Raw genomic sequence first — 26,077 nt, 5'->3', positions numbered from 1 at the left:
CTAAAAGCGCAGAGTGCGCATTTCTAGTGCAAAAAAAACGGGCCAAAGAGTCTAAAAGCGGAGAGGGTGCGCAGATTTAGCGCAGAAAAACGGGGTAAAAGAGTCTAAAAGCGGAGAAAGTGCGCATTTCTAGCGCAGAAAAACGGGCCAAAGAGTCTAAAAGCGGAGAGGGTGCGCATTTCTAGCGCAAAAAAACGGGCCAAAGAGTCTAAAAGCGGAGAGAGTGTGCAGTTGTACTTCAGAAAAACGGGCCAAAGAGTCTAAAAGCGGAGAGAGTGTGCAGTTGTACTTCAGAAAAACGGGCCAAAGAGTCTAAAAACGGAGAGGGTGCGCATTTCTAACTCAGAAAAACGGGCCAAAGAGTCTAAAAGGGGCGAGAGTGTTCAGTTGTGCCGCAGAAAAAGAGCAAATGAGTCTAAAAGTTGCCATAATTAAGGAGTTTAATATTAAGAGACATCATAAAATGAAACATTAATTTGAAAAATCTTAGTTTACACAACACTGTCAAAAATAAAGATAATAAGTCAAGTAAAATGGTGTGTAAATGAAATAATCAGGAAAAATGTATTATTTAAAGTGGTATATTTCATTATTTGTTTTATTACAGAGTCTGTGGCCCGTGACTTCAAATATATTTCTCCTTCTGGCCCCCAACAAAAAAAGTTTGGACTCCCCTGGTCTAATATAATGGTCAAAATGTTCTAATACGACTGAGTATTTTAGCATAATTTGCTTTAACCCCCTCCCACACGCGCACACACACAAGTCCAGTTGTTGTCACTTCCAGTTATGGTCACTAAAGCCGAAAGTCATTGTGATGGCCCATTTTCTAATGATGGAACGGGGCTTTAGGAAAGCATGATGGGGCTAAGCAGGCACTGGAGGCTTTAAACCAGGGCACTTGGCAAGACTTTCAAGTGTTGCTGCATTAGAAAATGAAAATGTGAAGGCGCACTAACTAATCTCTCGACAATGCCTTCCGTTTGATCCAGGAACTCTGCAAATATACAGGGAAAATTAATGAACTCTGCTGCTGAAGCTCCTAATAAACTAGAGAAAAATGGCTGGTGAGGGCCGCCGTGCAGTCCTGATTGATGAGATGAAGGAGGTGTAGCTAAATAATGGATAGGCCGCAGGCAGGAGGCATGTGTTTGCTCACATATCAAGAGCTCATATCTCATTAAGGTAATTATTTTCACAGGGATGCTCTTCTCTGCTCAAAAAACATATCATCACATGGGTAAATGCAAATTACTAATATAAACAACTCTAGGCATTATGCTTTTTTTTTTTAATAAAGGAATTTTCCCTTGAGAGGGAGTCACTGCATCCATCGTCAGGAAGAATTTATAATATTATAGACTATTATATAATATTATATATTATATTATAGACTAATATGAAGTTGTTTCCTGTCTGTGCTCATGTTTTTTGTGTGTTTACATGTTCCTCATGCCTGTGCTCTCATGCCTGTGCTCTCCCACATGCTCCCTTTGTATTCATTTGTAGCTCCGCCCCAGTATTAGTCTACGTCTTTACCTTTACTGTTGTCACCTGTGTTCATTTGTAGCTCCGCCCCTAGTCCCAGGTGTTTCTAGTCCCCATGTGTATTTATAGCAGCGTGTTTCCTGTGTCGATCCTTGTACGTTTCTTTTTCTTCTTGTACGTTTTTTTTTCCTGTTTATGCTCAGTCCCGGTTTCTTTGTTAAGTTAATGTTTATTTTGTTTTCTTTATTAAATTTCCTAATGTTTGCATTTCCGTCCACCTCCTCGTCCTTCCTGCACCCCAAACCTGACAGAAGTATTTTGCTTGTACTGAAATCTTGTGAAATTCTACAATGGCATGCCAAAAGTCATGGGACAGCAGTATGTACTGGCGCGTCTCAATGAATTAGAATATTATCGAAAAGTTAATTAATTAAAAAAGTGAAACTCAATAGTTATTATATAGATTTATTACACAAACAGGTCTTATGTAATATTCAATTTTTTAGATACTGATACTGAGGGTTTTCATTAGCTGTAAGCTATAATTAGCTATAATTATAAGTAAAATTGAAGTATGCAATAAAAGGCAATATATGGATACACACTAGCATTTACTTCCTCCATTAAAGACATCAGGTAAATTCTGTCTAAAAGTCTAGTCTAAAACTAGTATGCCAGTCTACACTATTATTACACTCCTAACAACAGAACTATTAGCATTTAAAAAAAAATTATGATCTTAATTATGATTACTCACAGAATTATTATTGTGTGACATTTTTAGATTTGTTTATTTAGAAACAAATGCATATATGAAAGGAAATCATTTAGTACTTGTTTATTGTGTGCTAAAATGGTAATTTGTGAAACTAATGTTTCTAAAAATAAAACTAAAATATTTAAAGCTCACCTTTCGCGAAAATCCGATTTTTCTTGTTTTTTGTGGAATACAGTAGGTCTCTCCGAGTTGAATGTGTACACCTGCACATTAAACTGTTTTGCAGCCCCCATTGTCTGCAGGAGCTAAGCAAAGAAATCCCCCCTCCCCCCCTCCGAAAAACGGGTGAATTTTGAATTATCTTTCTGCCTACGTAGGCAGAAACTCACAGACCAGCCCACCTTGGCTCGAGAAACTCCCAGAGGCGGAGCTGAAGCGACGCAACATCACCGCTCATCAGTTAGGAGGTGGGAGGCAGTGAGCGGCAGAGCGGTGGAGGGGCGTCGCAGTGCTTCTAGCCAATCAGAGGAGAGATATTTGCATGCTGTTTGCATGTATAAATATTCATGAGCAAAGCTGGAATCCGGTCATTTTGGACACACCCCTAAAACAGTCCATTAAAAAAGAGCTATACAGAGACACCTGAGCACTTTTTTTTTACAAAAACGGCTCACATGTCATTCCTTCATACTAGAGACCACAACTAGACATTTTAAAATGAAAGAAAAAACGACGGAAGGTGAGCTTTAAACAAAAAACCTTAAGGGACATCCCTAACACATACACATTTATCTATTTATCAACAGGTTTACTGATACATACTACTGAATACATTCACCTGCATTCCTGTATTTTACAGTCCGGCCATGAAGCAACACTTTATGCGTAATATTAAAATTCTGCTTGTGAAGCACAAACTGGCCCTTCATTCCCCTGAAATGGACGTGACAAATCTATAAACGCTTTTCCTGCTGAGGTAGCCAAATATAAACGATGTGACAAAAGGTGAGAATTCCAATCACGGCCCTGGAATACGTCTGTGTTTGGCTTTTTTGACCTGTCTCGTCAAATTCGCGCAGCAACTGCACATCAGCTGCCACTTCTCATTTAGCAACACATCGGGTGGAGAAATACAGAGCATCCCCAGTCTGTTGTATCACATTTACACCACTAACTAAAAATGTAAAAAAAAAACACTAATTTGTCCCCAGGCACTGTAAAAAAGTGTAAATTACACCAAACTGGTGAAATGATTACATTGGAAATATTATACACTTTTTTCACACACAATAGTTACAATAAGTCTGTAGGTCAATTTTGTGCAAATCACTTTCACATAAAGAGATCTCACCAGCTGTATTCTTACCAGTTTCAGTCCCTTTCAGAATGAGCCGTTGAAGGGCTCTGACACTTTCATGTAAATAAGCTATTGGTGTGTGGCATTAATGTGGCATTTGGCTCCACCCAAGATCGGTATCGGCGATCGGCCGATCGAGATGAAAGACAATCAGCGATCGAAATCAGCCCCAAAAACACTGAACACTCCATCTCTAGAGATCACTGGTTCAAATCCTGTTCGTGTAGCTCGCCATCGGCTGGCAGAGCAATGAGGGCTGGCAGAGCCCTGAGGGAGCTCTCTCTGGGTGGGTAGATGGCGCTCCAAAGGTGATGTTGATCAGCACAAGGCTACATCTGTGAGCTGATGTATCAGAACAGAGTCACTGCACTTTCATACGAGTTTGCTGTGATACTACTAAATAAGTTCATAATTGTGGCAAATTAAAAATATATTTCTGAGCTGATATCATTGAAAACACACACACAAAAGACACTTACCTCCTTCAGACCCTGCATCCATTGCAATGGACTTCAGGTATATGTAAGACTGTTTGAGAGCTGTTGTCCATCAGAATAGACCATGAACCAGCCAATGAAGTTTATAAACCAATTGAATAGTAACTTTGCCCCGGCCATTGCACTGGAAAAACAGTAGTGCCTAAGCTTAATTAATAGATGCTATTTTTACTAATTTAATCTAATTTAGAACACTTTTTATTCATGTTTTCTTTACTGTTTTGGGATAGTTTATAAAATAAAAAGGTCAGTATGAAATATAAAATATTACACACAGGCTCCCAATGCAATAGAAATATATAAAAAAAACTAGATTTATTTGCTATATAGATTTTATAGAAGAATATTAGAGTTTTTTATGGGCATTAAAAACAAAAAACAGCTTTCTTACATTTTTTTTCCGTTACTGGAGATAAGTCAGGTCTGAAAGGGTTAAAGGAGAGTATCAGCAGCTCTAAGGTAAACTCGAGAAGCTGCTCACAAGTGCTGGAACAAGGGAATTTAAACTGAACGAGCGTTTGTCTCTGATAATGATAAATGTGTTGTTTCTTCACCGTTCCAAACCTAATCACACCCCAAAGTCTGTTTAAATGCTGCCACTGTTGAACCAGATCGAGCTGGTGTTTATCAAGACCATTAAGACTAAGCACACTCATCTGTTCCCCACAGCCAATCCTCATCCATATTCCCCAGGAGACACTCTCACGATGTGGGCTCGCAAAACCGCTCTCCAGAGTGCCATTCACTGAGACACTAACATCTAATGAGTAGCTGATGTCTGAGTGTACCAGCAGATAATAAATACTTTAACACATTTTACTGAGATTCGCAAAACATGGCATCTATAAAAAGAGTACAATCTACACCTTTTTATTTAATTAGTGTGCTTGCAGTAGGCAATCACGTAATTAATCTTCTTAAGTTAAATCAAATTATGATTACAACCATTTTTGCTTTCTTATCTTATCAACTAAAACTTTATTTGATGCATCATATTAATGGCATGTAAATAGCATGTAAATAGCATTGTATATATATATAACCTATATGATACATTTATTTAGTTTCACATATTAGGTTATGTTTTTTTTTACTGTAAAATAGCTAGTTCACATTGCATTCTCAAATTAAACACTTATTGACCTTCTGAGAACTCTCCTCAGAGCTGCCAACTAGCCTATAATGTCTGGCAATAGTGTCTTTATGAAGACACCAGATGGAGCTGTTTTGTCCTAAAAGTTGTACTACTATTATATTGAGTATAAAGGATCTAACACAGATAAAAGTATCACAGTTGTGTATACTCAAATATCCACAATACATACTCAGAAAAGGTAGTTTTGTTGAAATGCTTAAAAACATGGCATTAATGGAAAGAGGGGAAAATATACCTTTTTTATTTAATCAGTGAGCTTGCAGTAGGAAATCATATTGATCATCATAAGCTTTATTCTTGTTTTTAATTATAATTTAATAAAAATATTATTACTACATCATTTTTTTCTCCTTAACTTGGTATAAACTGTATACAGCTGCTAGATGAGTGCAGTAGTATTCTTGCAATAAGCATCCAAACAAGCTATTGTGCCCCATAGGGATGCATTTCAAATTACTGCATTACAATTCCTTTTCTACAGGTCACATCTTTCGAATTAAAGACTCCAAGTACAAGAAAAAAGCACAGTGCTAATCTTTATTAATCACTAAAAATATATTATTCCTCATACGAATGAATGTCAAATGTTCAGCTCTCTCAAACCATTAGACAAAGGCATTAGCAGACAAAAATATTAACATTAAACATAGCAACACCTTAGCAACCACCGTAGAAAACAAATTTGCAACCAAGAACTACACTATAGGACAGAACTACATTATATCTGCTATGGGGAGACAAAATTTTATATTATTTAATATTTATTTAAAATTGTGTTCAGTGATATTACAGTAAGCTACTTTGTTCTGACAATCATAACTGATTATGTCAGTAAAAGGGGACATATTATATGTCTTTTTACACACGTTATAATATGTCTCTGGGCTATAAAAATGTTAATAAAGTTATTTGCACAAAATCACTCTCACATAACGAGATTTCACCAGCTTTATTCCTACCAGTTCCAGTCCCTTTCAGAATGAGCCATTTAAGGGCTCTGTCACTTTTATGCAAATAAGCTGTTGCTGGCTACATCATGTTTATGCTGAGCATTTATCACAATCAGTGTTACCTTGTGCTAAACAGTACATAGGTTTATATAGGATCTCCAGTGGATTTGACATTTTACAGAAACTCTAAGATTAGATCAATGGCTGAGCTGCACTTAAGCAGGGCATTACACTTGTTGTAAAGTAACATATGACATTTCAAAGACTGTTATTAGTGTAAAAATATCGTTATTTTAAAATGTTTCTAACTGTTGTCCATCTCACTGATGTCGCAGTGAGAGGCAATATGTTTGCATGTATGAATATTCATGAGAAATCCTATCGTTTCTCCCCGCCCACCGGACTAAAGCACCATTATACATGATCACCGGAGCAATCAATAATCATCAATCATCAAAAAATAGCTCACATGGCATTCATTCATTCAAGAAAGCACAATTAGATATTTTAAAATGAATGAAAAAACATTTTCATGACAACCTATTTCACCCTATTTAAACATGAATTCCTCAATTGTTTAAGCCACTGAAATATGACAAATATACTTTAATAACACATTCATTGTGATATTTTGACATTAAGTGCTCCCTTCCTGCCCAAATAACAAGTATAGCTTCTAATTTTTTTAAACATTGTACTCTGAAAAAGAGGAGCATGCATGTGCTGAAGTGAATACAGCTTGTTGCATCTTTTCTATGCATTTTATACACTTATACTTCCTGTCTTGTTTTATATTTTATTTTTCAATAAAAAAAGACTATACCTTAGCACCCACCTATTAACATCTTAGCAACCAGCACTTGTACCACAGCAACAGTGATGCTGAGCTGCAGTCACAGAGGCAGATACTCATTTACAGATACAGATGCAAGTGCCTAGTATGCAAGGCTGCACTTGTGAGAGTTGTTGCAGAGCAGATAAGAGACTGAGCTGGGGTATCTGTGCACAACCCCAGCTCAGTCTCTTATCTGCTCTGCAACAACTCTCACAAGTGCAGCCAGGATCATTGGTACTGATACACAGAGCAGCAGAAGCACAGGCAGCAGCACAGGCAACAGCACTGCTGGATATCCCAGGCTTTGTTTAGACAGTGGTGGGCTGGGGTCTCTGCAGGGTAATGGGATTAGAAGTATGAGGGGGGAAATGTGCACCATGCCCACGGACTGACTGCTCTCCATACAGATCCACGCTCAGCTATTAGCTGTAACCGCACTCTTATTTTCCTGCAGCTCCCGTTCACACAAAAGCCACAAGCACGCGCACACACACACACATACACACACACACACCGCTCAGCGTGCAGCATCTGCATTAGCCCAGCCCCCGGGCGATGGACAGATATAACAGACTTATAGAAACACATGCATGTAGTTTACCAGGTCAGTGGTCATGTTCTGCTGCGTGGTGGCGATCATGTTGGCAGAGGATGCTCGCGCCTGTGGCTCTTCTTCCCGCGAGGAGACCGACTACTCAACACGACCACCAGCAACCCCGCGCGCGCTATAATCACACCGGGATAAAGTTACCCATTTCTCTCCCTCTGACACACACCCTCTCTCTCTTTCTCTCTCTCTCTCACACACACACACACTCTCTCTCTCTCTCTCTCTCTCACTCCCTCTCACAGACACACGCACTCTCTCGCTCTCACTATTTCTCTCGCTCTCACTATCTCTCTCTCACACACACTATCTGTCACACACTCTCTCTCTTTAAAAAAACACACTCTTACTCTCTATCACACACACTATCTCTCACTACTATCTCTCTTACACGCTGTCACACTCTCTCACTTTCTCTCTTCAACATACACAATCTCTCTTACTCTCTCACACTATCTCTCTCACACACAGTATCTCTCACTCTCTCTCTCACACACACTATCTCTCACTCTTTTACACACTCTCACTCTCTGTTTCACAAACACACTATCTCTCTTTCTCTCTCACACACACTGTCTCTTACTCTCTCACACACTCTCTCTTACTCTCTCTCTCTCTTTCACAAACACACTATCTCTCTTACTCTCTCTCACACACTCTCTCTTACTCTCTCTCACACACACTCTATTTTTCTCTCACAAGCACACTATCTCTCTTACTCTCTCTCACACACTCTCTCTTACTCTTTCTCACACACACTCTATTTTTCTCTCACAAGCACACTATCTCTCTTACTCTCTCTCTCTCTCACACACACTGTCTCTCATTCTCTCTCTCACACTCTCCCTCAAACACACTCTCTCTTACTCTCTCTCACACACACACTGTCTCTCATTCTCTCTCTCACACTCTCCCTCAAACACACTATCTCTTATTTTCTTTCACTTACACACACACACACTATCCCTTTCACAAACACAGTATGTCTCTTTCACAAACACCGTCTCTCTTTCTCACACACCATCTTTCACAAACACACCTTCTATCTCTTACTCACACACAGTCACACACATCTCTTTTACAGACACACTACCTCTCTTACTCTCATTTCTGGACACCCTACACAACACACTCATTCCACCTGATCAGATTGCTGGCCCAGAGCAGCTCAGGCACGTTGTCATTTGGGACAAAGTAAGTATCCACCTGGCTGCTTTGGTTCATAACTGGTTCACTGCCCACACACTCTTGTCAGTTGTATATCTCCCCCCCATATTCTCCATTCCTCAATCCTATTGATGATTTTTTTCCCGCCTGGAGATGGAAAGTGTATGACCTAACTTCACAAACGGATATACCCCTTCTCCAAGCTATAGAATATGCATGTGGAGATATAGCAGTTGATGCATTGAATAGCTGGATTGCTTGTGATGTTGGTTAGATGCTGTGGCCAGACTAAAACAGAAGACAGGATGCAGCATAGTTTTTTTGTTTACTGTAATTTTATACAATAAACTCTTCTGTTGTTTTGTATGTAAATCACTGCATCTTTGTATTGGTTGCATTGTACATGTGTACATTTTGTTGGAAAAATAAAATTATTATTTTACTGTGTATTTGTCTGTTCTGAGTTAAAAAAAAAAAATTAATATTTTACAACGCACTTATGTGTTTACTGTCTGTATGTCATTATGATGAATGGAGAATGGTGTTTTACACTGAGCACGTCAGTGTTCAACTGCTTCTTTTAATTGTCTGTTCATATGATGGTTTCTGTGTGTCATCTGAACACAAAATAGCCTTTTGTGAAAATATAACACTGTTTTGAATGTAAAGTTTCATTTTGCAGGAGAATTGAAGGATTTTGCCCATTGTGTGCGTTTTTGTTGGATTTGTGTGTAGAGTTCTGAGAATATGAGGCATGTTTTCAGAAAATGTGTGTAAACAATCCAGAAAACTGTAAAAGTTTTTGATGGGGAGGTTCAGGTGAAGCTTTGGCAGCTGGTGTTGGGTTTTCTATTCTCTGCTGCCACCATCCGGCTCTTTCAGGCGAAGCCTCTCTGGGTTGAAAACGCAAGAGGAGAGAGACTAGCAGGGAGCTTAGTAAAACAGATTTATTGTGCTGCTGAAGTGGGCAATAAAACGTAGTGGGGAAATAAGGGGGAAAAGAAGGAAAAATATATTATAAGGACAAAATATAATAAACATTCCATACTGCATTTTGCTTTATGGAGGTTTATGCTCATATATAAGAAGATAAAAACAAATTAGATATTGTATGATATTTTTTCTTTACCTTACTTTATTTGTGGTTATTTTGATATTTTAGTTATTTTATTTAGTTCCTTTGTTTACATTTCAATATAGAATATACAATGCTAGTCAAAGTCAAGCCAGTCATTTTTTTAGCTAAAAATAGTAGAAAATAGTTGTACACAAACAAAAAGAAGTAAAGAAAACAGCATGCTTTATATTAATTTGGACTCACTCGAACTGAATTAAATTGAAAGAAAACGAGATATTATTATTAAAGAAAATACAAATAATATAATTTTAAGGGAAAAAAAATATAGACACACAAAGCTTCAGTTTTTTCATCACATGTGTTTGTTGAAAAAAAATCCATCATAGCTTTTTTAAAAATGTAGTAATTATTGAGTTATTTTATGATATAAGCTTAAAAATATTTTTATGTATTATTTAATAGTTCTTCCTTATAAATATAACTTTTACTCACAAAAAGAAAAGGATATGTAATATTTATACATAATGTTTTTTTTTTTTTTAATTCAAAATAACAAATGTTGTCTTTGGAGTTAAAAATAATTCAAAGTTTAATGAGACTCCGCCCCCCGCTCTGCCTCACTGTTCACGCCTGCGCAGCTTGGCGCTCATTGGCTAGCGGGTAAATTTGAAATGTAACTACACTCGCTGCTAATCCGTTAGCGCTGTGCTCAGACCGACCCAGCTCTGATGGGCAGGCAGCGATTTATAGTGTAATTCAGCGGGTTTTCCCAATTTCCTCCTGATTAATATCATCAGAACAGATCACAGCGAGAGGACACAGCGCAGAGGTGAGTATTTTACCGGGTTTTATCAGATTTTACCGCAATAATAGTTGTTATTGTTGTTCAACAGCACCGGGATTAACTGTAGTTACTGTGTGAATCTGTTTAAAATCACCGCACAACACAGAACCCGCTGCTAATTTATCGTTACAGGATTACCACATTAGCTGATATGTTTACTATATTTTCTTGAGCGTTACATTAACTAACTGCATTCCTTAGAACTAAGTTAGTTAGCTTAGCTAGCTAATGTGCGTTCACCTTGCTTTGGGGTTGACTTGTGCAAGTTACACAGTCGGTTAGCTTAGCTAGCTAACTAACGCTAGCTAGGTCAAGTTAACTAACGTTACTTAAGGTTATTTTGTAGGCATTTTAGCGAACTGTTTGTGATGTTAAAACTGTATAAAATGTCAACGTTAACTATCTAATGTTTGTATTATAACGTAGCTAAGGTCTGTTTATAGCGAGTTTAACGTTACTAGCTAACTTTACCAAGCTAGGTAACAATGTAAAGGCTGTTTTAACTTGTTGTTGTTACAACAGCGTTGTTGTTGTTAGAACAGAATTGTGGTGAGTTGTGCTAACTTGTGGGCTACTCTAGTGTATATTTAACTGTAAAAATACAAAACAAGCACCGTATTAGAGCATGTTCCCTGTATAAGTCTTTTATAATTATTGTATGTAACTTTTATTCACACTTTAGTGCAATGACAGTGAGTCCAAGTTGTTTAATGCACAAACAAAAAAAGCATTTATTATATATATATATATATATATATATATATATATATATATATATATATATATATATATAAATAAAACGAGAAATAATCAAAAGGTGTAGGTCAGCGCATGCGCAGTGCCTTTAGGAAGCACGTATCGATGGGTAGCATAACTCGACAGAACACCTGGCAAGATTCGGCTACCTATTTGTTAATTTTTAGTTTAATTGGATTAGCTTGGGCATACTAGTTATTTAGCGTGGTCAGCTTGATCATGCTGGCAGACACAACCAAAAATAAAGTGCTACATGTGACTAAGTTGGACAAGAGTTCAATGACTAACTCTTTCTTTTTTTGTATTTTATATTACATTGGGAGAACTCTGTACAAAGTTTCATACAACCTTTATATATATATATATATATATATATATATATATATATATATATATATATATATAATATATATATATATATATATATATATATAAATATAAATAATTGTTTAGGATTGTTGAACTTAATAATTTAACATCTTTGTCAGTTATTCAAAAAAAAAATATATACAGAGCCTTTGTAGAATCAGTTCTGTTTTTTTAATTTTTTATTATTCTTTGTAGAACATGGACACTGCTGTGATGAACCTTTTTGGCATTTTTGAAAATCTAAGAGCCCATGTTGACGTCCTCAGTGAAAGCATCGAGCCTCGTGAGTTGAATTACACTGTTTATTTTACACATAAATACAACCTGCCATGTGTGTATATGCAGCGGTATCATGGGAACAGTCTTCCTTACACTTACGCTTGTATTTATAGAGTTCATTCAGATGGCCCTGAACTTTGAGGACTGTCGGCGTAAATGGCTCCGAGTGGAGCAGGATTTCGCCTCGTGTAAGGAGGTGCTTGCCAAGGCGGAGACTGAGAGAGGGGCTCTGGAGGTCAAACTTAAACACGCTCGTAACCAAGTGGACGTGGAAATCCGGAGACGACAAAAAGCTGAAGCAGACTGCGAAAAGCTGGTATGTGACCTGGAGACATTGCACATACCAGACAGACAGAAATGCTGATTGACATTTGCCTTCCATTCATTCCACGAGTGCATAGGTTGCTTTATAAAGCTCAGTAACTGGTGAAGTAGGGCTTTCTTAGAGTAAACCCAGTAAATAATTTCTTTCTTTCTTTTTTGTTGTCCACAGGATCGTCAGATCCAGCTGATCCGAGATCTGCTGGTCACGGAGGGTTCTAGCAATAGCATCCAGCTGAATGATGAGCAACGCTCAGCCCTGGCTTTTCTTAATGCACGCTCTCAGACACCTGCTAATCTCAACAGCAGCCGAAGGTGAGGGAGAGAAAAATAATATCACTGTTTATTAATATGTCACACTCAAGCTTAGGAATAAGCTGCTAAAATATCTCTCTTTTTTAAATTGTAACATTAATTTTCTGTAGGTTGACCACCATTGATGAATCTGCCTCAATCCTATCAGACATCAGTTATGATAAAACTGATGATTCGTTGGTAATTAACTTTCTATTGACTTTAATTTTTGCTGTTTATTCCATAGAGTTAAACATATAAACATAATTTGATTTGTTGTTTTCTCAACAGGACTGGGACTCCTCTGTTGTCAGAACTGTTCGACTGAAGAAACGTCAGAAGAGAGTAAGCTGATGACTTGTGTATATTCATCTATAAAACCCAGTTCATGAAATTTGGACATTCCTTAAAGCAAATATGTGATTTTAAATAAATTATTATTATTATTTTTTTGTAGCGCTCCTCCCGAAACCACACTGAAGGTCCACCAGCTGCTGCCAAGCGGTCTCGATCCACTGGCCGCACTTCTGAAAAGGTAAAAGACCATATATGTATATGTAATGTTATAACGTCCATTTTCTCACTAAGAGTTCCCCAAAGAACTTTTAATTTCAACTTTAATGTAATTTCAGCTACAGCAGATGTTGGTTATACCATCTCATTTAGTATATGTTAAATTGGACCTTCTCCAAATATAAGGCAACAGTATTGCTTTTGCAGACATAGTTCAGACCCAGTCATTTTTTAAGTGTCATGATTTTATTATGCAGAGCCTGAAGGGTTACACTGAGGTCAAGGGTGATTTCACACCTGTAGTTGGGTTCTCTGCTCCAGATCAATTGAGGAATTTGTTTACTTGAAGCGTTTTCTACCTCTGTTTGGTTTGGTTTCACACAGGCACAAACCTAAATGTACCAGGATGTGCACCAATAAACCACGCAAGCACATTGTCTCCTTCAGGCTAATATATCAGATTAAACCGCACCTTATCAACAGTTTAGCTCAAATAAAAGCAGTGTATTTGATAGCTGGGTCAGATTGAGACTGGATCACGTTCTCACCACAAGCAAACTGCTCCAGACCAAGACCACCTCATTTAGCTAGTCTCAGTTTGGTTGTTTTGATCCTCTTCCGAGTGCAATTACTGTTTTAATACCTGCTCAATCGAACCGCACTAAGGGTACAAACAAACCAGAGTTCGTTTTAACCAAACCAAATAGTGATGGTGTAATAGAACAGGGTTCCATATTGTAAACTTTTAGATGTAAAGGGTTTAAAAAAAAAAAAAGACAATGGAAGCAGTTGTAAAGGTTCTGGCACACTGAATAATTATGTAAATATCTATAGGGGAATGAGTCTTTGGTGGCAAAGACTACTGTGACTGTGCCTAAAAATGGAGGACCTATAGAAGCTGTCACCACTGTTGAAGCTGTTCCTTATTGGACCAGGAGCAGGAGAAAGACTGGTAAGTTCCAGCTTTAGCTTATTCCAGTAGACTGTGCAAAATATAATTTTTTAAACGTCATTTCTGGATATATGAAGTGCATTAATAGTATTATTACATTTTGGACCATTGACTTCTGTTACATACGATATGCCACATTTTATGGTGAAAATTGCTGTATCTCATTGTATTCAAACAAAATGTAGCAATACCCTTAAATATCGTGTTATTATTTTAAAGTCATATCGCCAATCCCCACTCAACATATTACACTTTGCACTTACTGAATTTAAAAGCTTTTAAATTAGCAATATTTGAGTTAAGCTCTAAAGGGCGGAGAGTGAGCCTCCGTTACATGTTATTTAAAACTCATGGTTTGTACATAAATTGTCATTTTTTTAAATATGGAGCAGCTGTATGTCAGTTGTTCATACTCTGCATTGTTCCCTGTGTCTGTGAATCTGCCTTCATTTTGCTCTTGCTGTTTTATTTTTTGTAGCTACTATGGATTGGGACACTGCAGACACTGATTCTGTTCAGTCCATGGACGTGTTCAAACAGCCCAGCCGGCCACAAAGAGAGAGCAGAGCAGAGCCCAGCACACCACAAGGTGGTGTCCGCCTGCATGAGTTTGTCTCCAAAACGGTATGTTGAGAATGGGAGGCTTCTGCTTTTGCCTTTTATTTAAACAGTTTTTATATATATATATATATATATATATATATATATATATATATATATATATATATATATATATATATATATATATATATATATATATATGTATATATATATATGTGTGTTTGTGTGTGTGTGTGTGTGTGTGTGTGTGTGTAATTTGTCATGTGTCAAACTCAAGGCACGTCCTTTTATTTTGTCTGCGGGAGTTTGAAAGGGCTTAGTGTCTAAAAATAAATGCGTTGACCAAAAACTACATTTCCCACAATGCATTTTTAAATCGGCAGTGTAGTCATTGATGTGGAAACGCTGCGTAATTTTGCAAACGTTTATTGTAATCAAAGCATCTTATTTATTTGATGCAACGCATGTTCTTAGCAGCTTACAATTTTTGATTTTATATTAACTAAGCCTTTTTTCAGTATGTCGTTTTTTATGTATTTTGATCAAAGTTAATATTATAACTTGTGTTTTAACTTTTTTTTTTTTTTTTTTTTTTTGAGTAAGTAATACATTCAGAGTTATTAAAATTTTAGCCACTTTTTTATATTACATTTGTTACATTTCTAAGTTACATCTGGCCCTTTGAGGACAGCCATTATGCCGGTCTGGCCCTCAGTGAAAATGAGTTTAAAACCCTTGATCTATGTTCTTGTTTTAGGTGATCAAGCCTGAGTCCTGTGTTCCCTGTGGGAAGAGGATCAAGTTTGGCAAAATCTCTCTGAAATGCAGGGAGTGTCGCGTAGTGGCCCACCCCGAGTGCCGTGACCGCTGCCCTCTTCCCTGTATCCCCAACATGGCTGGAACTCCTGTCAAGATTGGAGAGGTAACATGCTTTGTCCTGTCATAAACTATGCTTTATTTTGGGTGTTTTCCCACTTATATAATATTGGACCCTACCCAGGACGATTTTTCTTCATGCAGGCCAGCTTGAGACATGCATTTATTACCATGCTCTTAGAACATGCACTTCCACAAACCTGAGCTTATTACGGTACCCTCGCTCCAGTCATATAGCAGTGTGATAATTAGGCATTAGGTATTCTTCTACTGATTGAAAGGCAAAATAATCCAATCACTTGACCTCACACATGGCACTGGGAGAAGATAGCTTCCACACCTGCAGTGAACTGTCTGCAATGGAGTCCTCTTGAACCATAGACCACCAATTTAAGAAGCACCTAAGCTTCTATGTTTCTTCTCCATGCTTTATGGAACAGATGCATTATTTTGTGTGTTTATTGCTTATTGAAATGTGAAAAAGTGTCAGCTTTTGCATTATTTTGCTATATTTCTTCCTGTTATTTTGTAGGGCACTCTGGCAGACTTTGTGTCTTCTACATCCCCCATGATCCCACCTTTGGTGGTTCACTGTGTGAATGAGATTGAGCAGAGAGGCCTACATGAGGTGAGTATATATGCATTAAATGTTTAGGAAATTATGAGATACTTGATCTTAAGAATCGCTTCCCCCCACCCTACCTGTTATAGTGGCTTTAAATCATGCATGTAATCTTATCTCTTGGTAACTATGGCATTCATAACCCCCAAGCTTCCTCCAAACACAGTACACAACATAAAATATTACTGGTAACATGAAGAGGCTTTAAAAGTCTCATTCTGTCGTTCTTTAATTCATTTTAACATGTGTAGTTGTGGTCTCTAGTATGAATGAATGCCATGTGAGCCATTTTTTGTGAGGGGGGGAAAAAATGCTTATTTAGTCCACTGCGGGAGTGAAACTATAGGATTTTGACTTTTGCTCATGAGTATTCATACATGCAGACATATTGTCTCTGATTGGCTAACACATAGACTGTATATAGCTGGACAGAGCATGGTCTCTCAAAAGTGAAGCCACCACAGGTCGGGCGCCCCCTGCTGTTCGGCTGCAGAAAGCTGTGTAACCCCACCCATCCCCATAGGTTTCAATGGCAAAATAGACAACCCTCAATCACGTTTTTTTCCAATATACTGTAATTCTACCTCCATTATTTAAATGCAACAGCTAGTGTAACCTCTGCTTATATTGTCATTTTTATATCCCCACAGAATTCATTTTTAAAAACGTTATTCAGCTCTATTCAAAAAAGGTGTGGTTATGGTAAAAGGGCTGCTTATGGGCGGGACCAATAACAGACCGTCAGTCTGTGACCGCGAGGCAGCCCTCAGGGGCGGGGTTATTCAAATGAGTAGGCTGCTCTCCACAGTCTTTCTCCCTCCTCTGGTCTCTACTGCGCAGACTCGGGTGGCAGGATCGCCAACATGGCGGAAGATTCTGGCTTCATTTTCATTGAATGTATGGGAACGGAGACACGGCGTCCATCTTTTTTTACAGTCTCTGGGCTAACAGCACTGCGAGGCAGCAAGGTGGACAACAGTTACAAAACTGTTTAAAATTAAGACATTTTTACACTAATAACAGTCTTTGCAATATCATGTTACCAAACCACATGTGTAATACCCTGCTAAGTGCAGTTCAGCCACAGACCTAGTCTTAGAGTCACTGTAAAATGCAAAATCCACCGGAGATCCTATGTAAACCTATAGTTACACACACAGGTGGGTAGTCTAGGTCCAGAAAGTAAACATCCATCCTGTTGCAGAGCCACCCAGGCAGTTGAAACCCTGGGGTGGATTTTAACTTTTAACTAGTGTAAACCGAACTGTCTCAGTTGTACTTCGCTGGTGGTGTTCCAAAGACATATCCAAACAATTTGTTCCTTAGCTCTAAAAGACTGAGCAAAGCACAAAACACTGATATTTGCGAAAATAACAAAGGAACAAATTTGCTCTCTTCCTAGCACTGTTAGCTCCTATCTGACAAGATTGAATTTCCTAAAGAATGAGAAAAAGCAATGATGCTGCATCCCGCTACATGGGTTTGTGGCTTCTGTGCTACTCACTTTTTCACTGTTTTATACTCTTAATTTACAGATATAAACTCTTGCACAACCTTAGATCTGAGCATCAAGACTCCTGCAGCTTATTTAAAAAAACAATGTTATTCTGTGTTCTTCTTTCAGACTGGTCTGTACCGCCTCTCCGGTGCTGATCGTGTGGTGAAGGACCTGAAGGAGAAGTTCCTGCGTGGGAAGACTGTTCCTCTGCTCAGTAAAGTGGACGACATCCATTGCGTCACTGGCCTTCTTAAAGACTTCCTGAGAAATCTCAAAGAGCCACTGCTAACGTTCCGGCTCAACCGCACCTTTATGGACGCAGCAGGTCTGTCTGAAATGTGGAAATGTACCATTTTAATGATCATGACGTAAGATCGTGTGATATGACGATATATTTTGTGTGATAGAAAAATTTAAATTGTTTTAATATAATGTTATTACAAAATCCACAGTTTATAGCAGCCTTTTTGTTGATTGAATGAGGTGTTACTGGGAGAAGACCAGGGTTGTAAAACACTGATATAAGTTGAGAAATTGACTTGTATGTAATAAGAAATAGGACTTTCATGTGGTTTAACAAAATTGACAGATAATGTGATTTTGTGAGATTTGAGAGCTTGATTTAAATATCTGCCTAATTTCAAATGTATGCCTTTCCAGAGCTTGCTGATGAAGACAATTCCATTGCTCTCATGTACCAGACTATCAGTGACCTGCCTCAGCCCAACAGAGAGACACTGGCGTTCCTTATCATCCATCTGCAGAGGTAGGCAGTACAAAGTAATCGTTCTTCCCCTTTTTAGATTTACTTGCCAGCCTTTAGGACCATTTCCTGCATGTCTGTGTTCCTGAAACAATTCTGAGAACAATCTATGTATATACATTGCCAGTTAAGTTTGGACACACCTTCTCATTCAGTATTATTTTTTTATATATATATTTTTCCTAAATTGTTGATGGATACTTTAGTTTTCCAGTTTTACAATCTATACAATTTCAATTTAGAACTAATCTGACGTTTTTTAATGTTAAACATGCTGTTTTCTTGCAGAGTTGCCCGAAGTTTAGACACCAAGATGGATGTGACTAACTTGGCTCGTGTGTTCGGCCCCACTCTTGTGGGTCACGCTGTTCCTGATCCAGATCCAATGACCATTCTACAGGACACTAAACGCCAGCCTAAGGTAATAGATAGATAATAATTATACTTATTTTGCGTTTTTCACATTTAACATACCAGGTTTGCACACACTGTATCTTTTTATTACTGGTTACTTTTTAATTTTGAGTATACTAGAGTGTAGACTCAGTGAGAGAACTGCCCAGCTCACATTTTGGGCATGTCCAGAAACAGTTACAGCTTTTTCTTACTTAGCTTCAAGTGGTCCAGCGGTTTAAGCGCTGCCAGTGTGATCAGGAGATCACCGGTTCAAATCCTGTTCATGCAGCTTGCCATTGACTGCCGGAGCCCTAAGAGAGCACAATTGGCCTTGCTCTCTCTGGGTGGGTAGATGGTGGTCTCTCCCCACATCACTCCTAGGGTGATGTATCAGAACATTAGAGTCGCTGTGCTTTCCTCAGAGTGCGCTATCATGCTTCTTGGCAATGCTGCATCAACAGCAGTTTGAAACGAGGCGGTGGCTGACTTCACATGTATCAGAGGAGGCATGTGCTAGTCTTCAGCGTCCTGGTGTTGGGGCATCACTAGTGATAAGGTGTTGGGGCATCACTAGTGATAGGGGAGTCCTAATGAGTGAGTTTAGTAATTAGCCTTGTAAATTGGGGAGGAAATGGAATAAAACTAAGAAAAAAAGAGAGATTACTGACCATCCATCTGCCTGTTGTAGGACAGATGGGGTTTCTAAAAAGTCTCAATGTCTAAGTATTTACCATTATGCAATTTTGTGGTCCATCTCCACCGTTCTTGCTGTCATGGGTGGCCCGTTCTGCTGGACTCTGATTCGGATCCAGAGAAACATCAAAATAGAACAGACCTGTGGTGTTACTTTGGTTAATAGTAGATATTTTTATCTGTTAACATTGTAATTGTTTATTCTTATTATGTAGCTAAATTAATTAAAAAAAAAAAGAGAATTTCTGGTAATGTCATGTTGGTCACTAAAGTTGAAAATGCTCTTTTAATTATTATTAATAAATTTAACTCATTAAAAACCTGCAAGAACCCTGATATAGATCTTGACTTGCCTGTTTATTCAGATTCCTGGAAGCAACCATTGCCAGTTTGTTTTCTGTAGGTTTTTGTGCCCTGTATGGTAAAGTATTATAAAATTTCTCCATAAGAGGGTACTAAAAGTTCAAACCACCTATTAAAGGGTTTGTACGGCCATGAAAAACCTGGAGGTTTTGGGGGGGAAAAACTTTTTTTTTTTTTTTTTTTTTTTTTTTTTTTTTTTTTTTTTGAAAAGTCATGGAAATTTGGTCTACAAATCTTTTTTGTTTCAGTTTATCATCAAAGAAAATGTATTTTGAGCTTACAAATATATCAGCAAAGACTTAATTCAGTAATTTTGCCCTACATAATATAGCTCTCAGGATCTGACACATTTTATTATTAAAGATTGTGTCAAAATTTTATCTGATTCATTTAAGACCTACTATAATCAATTTTAGTTGATTTTTGGGTTTATTTTCAATGTGTGCACTAATGTTTTAAAAATTGTATGGCCATGAAATAATAAATTAATTGCTCTGAAGGCATGGAAAAGTCATTTAAAAAATCATGGAAATTCATTGGTTAAAACCCTGTCATTATATGTCTTGGTTGTATGTTATCACTCTGCATATTTAACCCCTAGTTTCCTCTGTATCTCAGGTTGTGGAGCGCCTGCTGTGTCTGCCTGTCGAGTACTGGAGCCAATTCATGATGGTGGAGCAGGACCAAGCTCACAATGATCACATGGTCATTGAGAATGCCAATGTCTATTCCACTCCTGACCAAAAGAGTATGTACACTAGTATTGTATTTACCAGTTGGATGTGTAATATGCAGGAGAGTCCCATACAGTTGTCATTAACTGCTCCTTGTGTTTCAAATCTACTCTTACCTTCATTGTGGGTGATTTGAAGCTGATTGTAAAATGTTTGTTGGTTGCAGGCAGCATCTTTGCCCCCCTCACCACTCCAGAGCAGCACATGAGCAAAACTCCATCCTCTAGCTCTCTTTCCCAGCGCGTGAGAAACGCTACACTCAATGCCATCACTCCCAAGTAAGTGTGTGTTAGAGTTTTAATCAGCATTAATTTGATATGGCCTATTTTAGATTTGTTTATATAGTTAAATCATGCAAAATGTAATAAAATATAAGGCCATATTAGCTATAATTGAAAAAATTCTATATACTCGAAATCGCACCTGCTTTAACTTGTATGGCGTAACATCCATGTCAAAAGTCGTGGGCGCAAAAATGCCAGGTGAAAAAATTTAACCAGAGTGTTTTAACATTTTGCGTGTGTATATTAACTTCTCGCGAGCACGAATGTGAAACTAGCGAGCACAAAAAAAAAATGATTCGTGTAAAAAAAAAAAAAAAAAAAGGAAATGTTGCTCTTGAGCTTTATTTTTCTCCTCTCGGGTGCTTTTTTTTTTTTTTTCCTCGCTCACAATGTAAATTACCTGCAGCAGTTTGTGCTCGACTGAGTTTTTTGCGCTCAAGTTTTAAATGGGGTGGTTTTGACAGTTTGGGGGTGGGGCCAGGGAAATTCACACAGCGCGAGAGGAGAAAACTGAAGCTTAAGAGCAACTTTTTTTTTTTTTTTTTTTTTTTGCTCGCTAGTTTCACATTTGTGCTCATGAGAAGTTCATTTACACATTTACATTAAAACACACTGATTAATTTTTTTTCACCTGTTATTTTTGTGCCCCCGACTTTTGACATTGGTGTGACGCCAAAAACTCGTCTGAGATTGGTTGTTGAGAGTGCAGCTATCCTGTTCATCCTCTATATCACTGGTCCAAAATAACCTTAAGACCTAATTTCATAATCATATCAAACCGAACTTGAGCAACGTTCACACAAGCAGGTCAAAGTAGCCTAAATCCGATTTACTGATATTTAGTTTAGGCCTATCGCACAGTCTCTTATCAGACTGTGATCTGAACAGTTTGTTTTTTAGTTTCTGTAGCCATGTTGGGTACATTCATTGGAAACACCCTGCATATCGGTGCAATTGTTATGAGCTCTCTTACTTAGCCTTTCCTTTTCCACCACTGAAGTTCACAAATCATCGCTACTGTCCCCGCTGGTATCAACTAATACACAAGGTTTTCATCATACTGTAAAAAACAAAACAAAAAAGACTTAACAGTGCATTCCCTATAAACCAGGGGTGTCCAAACTACAGCCTGCGGGCTATTTGCGGCCCGTTCCCTTTTGTGGAGCGGCCCGCGAGGTATTTTAGAAATAGAATGAAAGTTGTCCCGCTGTTAAGCAGATTTTTACAATGTGAGATTCAAAGTTTGAACGTTAGGTGTCAGAAACGGGCCAAAGAGTCTAAAAGTGGAGAGAGTGCGCATTTCTAGCGCAGAAAAACGGGGCAAAGAGTCTAAAAGCGGAGAGAGTGCGCAGTTTTAGCACAGAAAAACGGGCCAAAGAGTCTAAAAGTTGCCGTAATTATGGAGTTTAATATTAAGAGACATCATGAAATTAAACATCAATTTGAAAAATCTTCACTGTCAAAGATAAAGATAGTAAGTCAAGTAAAATGGTGTGTAAATGAAAAAATCAGGAAAAAAGTATTATTTAAAGTGGTATATTTCATTATTTGTTTTATTACAGTCTGTGGCCCGTGACTTTAAATATATTTCTCCTTCTGGCCCCCAACAAAAAAGTTTGGACTCCCCTGCTATAAACTAATGGCCATGCCTTATTTTACAGGTTTGGAAGCAAAAGCAAATCGGCGGTGAGCTTCAGCCGCCAGGGGAACTTCTTCGCCTCTCCTCTGCTGAAGTAACCAGAGGCAGCTCTGCAACGCCTGTAGCTGCCCCGGGTGTATATTTGGGAAATAGCTGCTATAGATAAATATATAAAAGCAAGATTCTGCACTGTTGTGTTAATAGAAGGCTACAAGTAACATCACCTGTTTTAATTTTCCTTTTTCTATCTACGTTTTTTTGTTTTACTCATTTTAAGCTTTTATACTATAATCAGACTCGCAAACCAAAGGGATGATCAAAAATATGCACTTCACTAGCATTCAGAAACGTTGACTCCAAAGTTAAGAGAACCGTCGTTTTGGATGGGAGTTCTTTCTCAAGAAGCCCAGAGTTGACGGTTATATTGGAGCTATGTTTTGTGAACTACAAGCTTTGCCAGAGTATGTGTGTCTGTTTTCCTTTTTATTAGTATTTTATAAACCATTTAAGCAGACTAAATCATTTTAACAGGTTTTGTGAATGTTTCATTTTTCCAAAATGTTCTTTTTATTTTGTACATCAGTGAGCACAAAAAGTCCAGCATGTGATTTGTTTGATCCTCACAACAGAGTACAAGTTAAAGAGCTTTTGGAATATTGAAATTTGTAATTTCCTAACTATCTATACGTGATTTATACATCTATGTACAAATATGTAATAAGACTTAAGAGTTTGAGAGAAGTTAATGAGGGGAAAATGTATTTTGTAAGGCTTGATTGTTGTGAATCTGATCTCTTGGCCAAAACCAGCCTAAAGCATCTTGTGGTGTGCTGAACATCAGAATGTGAGTGGACTGCTGGACGCTTTATATAGTAAAGGTTGAGATTTTTCACACGTCTGTGCTTGCTAGATCTTTGTATGTTTTTGCTTTACTTGTTTTCAATCAAAATTTATTACAGGTTTTTATACATACTGTATTCAGATTCACCAGTCAATCGTTTGTATACAAGCTTTTGTACTGATGATTATTTATTTGTACTCATGCTATATGTAACTTACTTTGTATTTGAAGCTACCATTTATAAGTAGGGACAACAGTCAGGACTTTAATACTAATTTTTTGACCGTTTGAGGCTGAATTTGAAAACAAAATTTGTGTAAAGTTAGTGTAAGAAGGAAGTAATGACCTTTCATTCAGTTTTCTACATTTTTAAAATTTTCTCCCCTCCACTTTGCAAAAAAATTAATTCCACCTTCATTTGTTATAAGATTCATCAAAATGTGATTTTTAGATCTCCATATTAGTTTAAAATGGTCAGAACTGATTTGATAAAGTTCACTGTTCTGTCACTGTCACACAAAAACTTGTATCTCCAAAAAGGAAACTCTCAATCAAATTGTCAAAGTGTAACAGCCATACATGGAGATATAAGTTCTTTTTACATGGCAGCAACAATGTGCAAAGCTGATATGTAAAGTTTAGCTATGGTTGAATTGAATCACATGATGAGGAGGGTTGCTGTATATGACTCTGTACACTACAGCTCATCCTTTTCTTTAAAAGGACAGTGTTAACCAGATGTAATATTACTGCATGTAATTTCTGCTGTCCTGTGTGTAAAATACATTCATCTATGGTATGTAATGTGTGGTGTGATTCTTGAGTTCTGTGTGCTATAGCTTGCTACTGAGAAAATGCAATATGTAATTTTCTGTAAAAAAATTTTTTTTTTTTTCTTGTGCTTAAATGTGTCCTTCCACTAAAATCCGCTTTTTCTTGTTTGAAAAATGAGTCGATCAGGAAAAGCATCATGTCTATATCACACTGTGAATTAGTATTCATGGCCGCGCCCATCTTGGCTCATGACCGCCCACAGGCAGAGCTAAAGCAAAGCAGTCTTATCAGATAGGAGCCAACAGTGTTAGGAACAACATGGCATGTTCATTCTTGTTATTTGTGCAAATGTGCCAATATCAGTAATTTTACAAAAAAGTTTTGTGCACTGATAATGTGTTCTTGTTATATTGTTTATTATGGCCTAATTCTGGCTTTTTAGTTCATGTAGATATAGTTGATTTTGCTTTCTAAAGATTTTTAAATTTCTGTCAGGCCATGTACAGAGGTACAAATACGTTAACCTTGTTGGTTATCTATACATAACTGTAGTAAAAAAAAATGAGTTCTATTCCTTACATTTTTACACAATTATCTAAACTTTTTACACCTTACATTTTAAAAATAGCCTCGTTACTCCTATTTTATTTAGCTTATTGTAATTACACACTCCAGCAAGAACATAACATGCAGAGACTCAAGAGAACTCCAGACAAACGTCCAACTTTTCTTTTTTTTTTTTACATTCAGTTACAATGGGGCATACAGTATATGCAGATGAAACACTAGAGAGCCTAGTGCGTCCCAAATTTATCAACATTAACATTTTATTATAATATTATAGTAATTATGGCTTTTAGAAAAAAATTTTTGGGAGAGGGTGGTCCACTATAGCAGACATCCCAAGTTTCCAATATTTGTTTCAGGGATGTACCCCCAGAGCTGGACTGAATTTTATCTGACTTGCAGGCATCAGGGAAGCGATATTGACGTGGTAGACTCCCGCAAATTCCGGGAGACTTGGGAAGTCTGCTATAGGACCTTCCTTAAAAGAATCTTGTGTAGGTCTTGCCTCTTAAATAAAATGTTATACTTCCTCTTATCAATGGTATTACATTTTTGAATTTGGCCTATATCCATATCTAAGCCTAATATTTCTGTAAAATATACACTACCGTTCAAAAGTTTGGGGTCACATTGAAACGTCCTTATTTTTGAAGGAAAAGCACTGTACTTTTCAATGAAGATAACTTTAAACTAGTCCTAACTTTAAACAAATACACTCTGTACATTGCTAATGTGGTAAATGACTATTCTAGCTGCAAATGTCTGGTTTTGGTGCAATATCTACATAGGTGTATAGAGGCCCATTTCCAGCAACTATCACTCCAGTGTTCTAATGGTACAATGTGTTTGCTCATTGGCTCAGAAGGCTAATTGATGATTAGAAAACCCTTGTGCAATCATGTTCACACACCTGAAAACAGTCTAGCTCATTACAGAAGCTACAAAACTGACCTTCCTTTGAGCAGATTGAGTTTCTGGAGCATCACATTTGTGGGGTCAATTAAACGCTCAAACTGGCCAGAAAAAGAGAACTTTCATCTGAAACTCGACATTCTATTCTTGTTCTTAGAAATGAAGGCTATTCCATGCGAGAAATTGCTAAGAAATTGACGATTTCCTACAACGGTGTGTACTACTCTCTTCAGAGGACAGCACAAACAGGCTCTAACCAGAGTAGAAAAAGAAGTGGGAGGCCGCGTTGCACAACTAAGCAAGAAGATAAGTACATTAGAGTCTCTAGTTTGAGAAACAGACGCCTCACAGGTCCCCAACTGGCATCTTCATT

At 37.6% G+C, this 26,077-nt stretch overlaps 2 protein-coding genes across 2 annotated transcripts in view; one reads left to right on the top strand and one right to left on the bottom strand.

Annotated features, from left to right (window-relative positions):
* The window catches only part of LOC103024256 (inactive dipeptidyl peptidase 10), a 90,532-nt gene extending 82,703 nt beyond the window's left edge, over positions 1-7,829 (bottom strand). Inside the window, exon 1 of the mRNA XM_022677277.2 lies at positions 7,603-7,829. Coding sequence (XP_022532998.2) covers positions 7,603-7,641 — 39 coding nt within the window. The 5' untranslated portion in view covers positions 7,642-7,829. The remainder of the gene's footprint in view (positions 1-7,602) is intronic.
* Positions 7,830-10,522: 2,693 nt separating this feature from the next.
* racgap1 (Rac GTPase activating protein 1) lies at positions 10,523-24,255 on the top strand. Its single transcript, XM_007232568.4, has 17 exons — positions 10,523-10,682; positions 12,018-12,105; positions 12,215-12,417; positions 12,595-12,737; positions 12,848-12,917; positions 13,008-13,061; positions 13,174-13,251; positions 14,064-14,181; positions 14,660-14,805; positions 15,500-15,664; positions 16,151-16,246; positions 17,865-18,063; positions 18,399-18,504; positions 18,790-18,922; positions 20,572-20,701; positions 20,854-20,965; positions 22,633-24,255. The coding sequence occupies exons 2-17, from the start codon at positions 12,021-12,023 to the stop codon at positions 22,706-22,708; spliced, it is 1,914 nt and encodes a 637-aa protein (XP_007232630.3). The 5' UTR covers positions 10,523-10,682; positions 12,018-12,020; the 3' UTR covers positions 22,709-24,255.
* Positions 24,256-26,077: the final 1,822 nt, after the last annotated feature.

This window comes from Astyanax mexicanus, chromosome 13 (assembly GCF_023375975.1).
Source record: "Astyanax mexicanus isolate ESR-SI-001 chromosome 13, AstMex3_surface, whole genome shotgun sequence".
NCBI lineage: Eukaryota > Metazoa > Chordata > Actinopteri > Characiformes > Acestrorhamphidae > Astyanax > Astyanax mexicanus.
Note: the sequence above shows the minus strand (reverse complement) of the source record. Positions and strands in the feature narration are given on the sequence as shown.

What these genes read in the sequence shown, in the direction of transcription:
- racgap1 (XM_007232568.4), top strand. Translation starts at nt 12,021, where the DNA reads ATGGACACTGCTGTGATGAACCTTTTTGGCATTTTTGAAAATCTAAGA. An exon ending in CAGGAGCAGGAGAAAGACTG is followed by an intron (nt 14,182 to 14,659) that starts GTAAGTTCCAGC and finishes TATTTTTTGTAG; the next exon opens with CTACTATGGATTGGGACACT. An exon ending in ATGAGTTTGTCTCCAAAACG is followed by an intron (nt 14,806 to 15,499) that starts GTATGTTGAGAA and finishes TTCTTGTTTTAG; the next exon opens with GTGATCAAGCCTGAGTCCTG.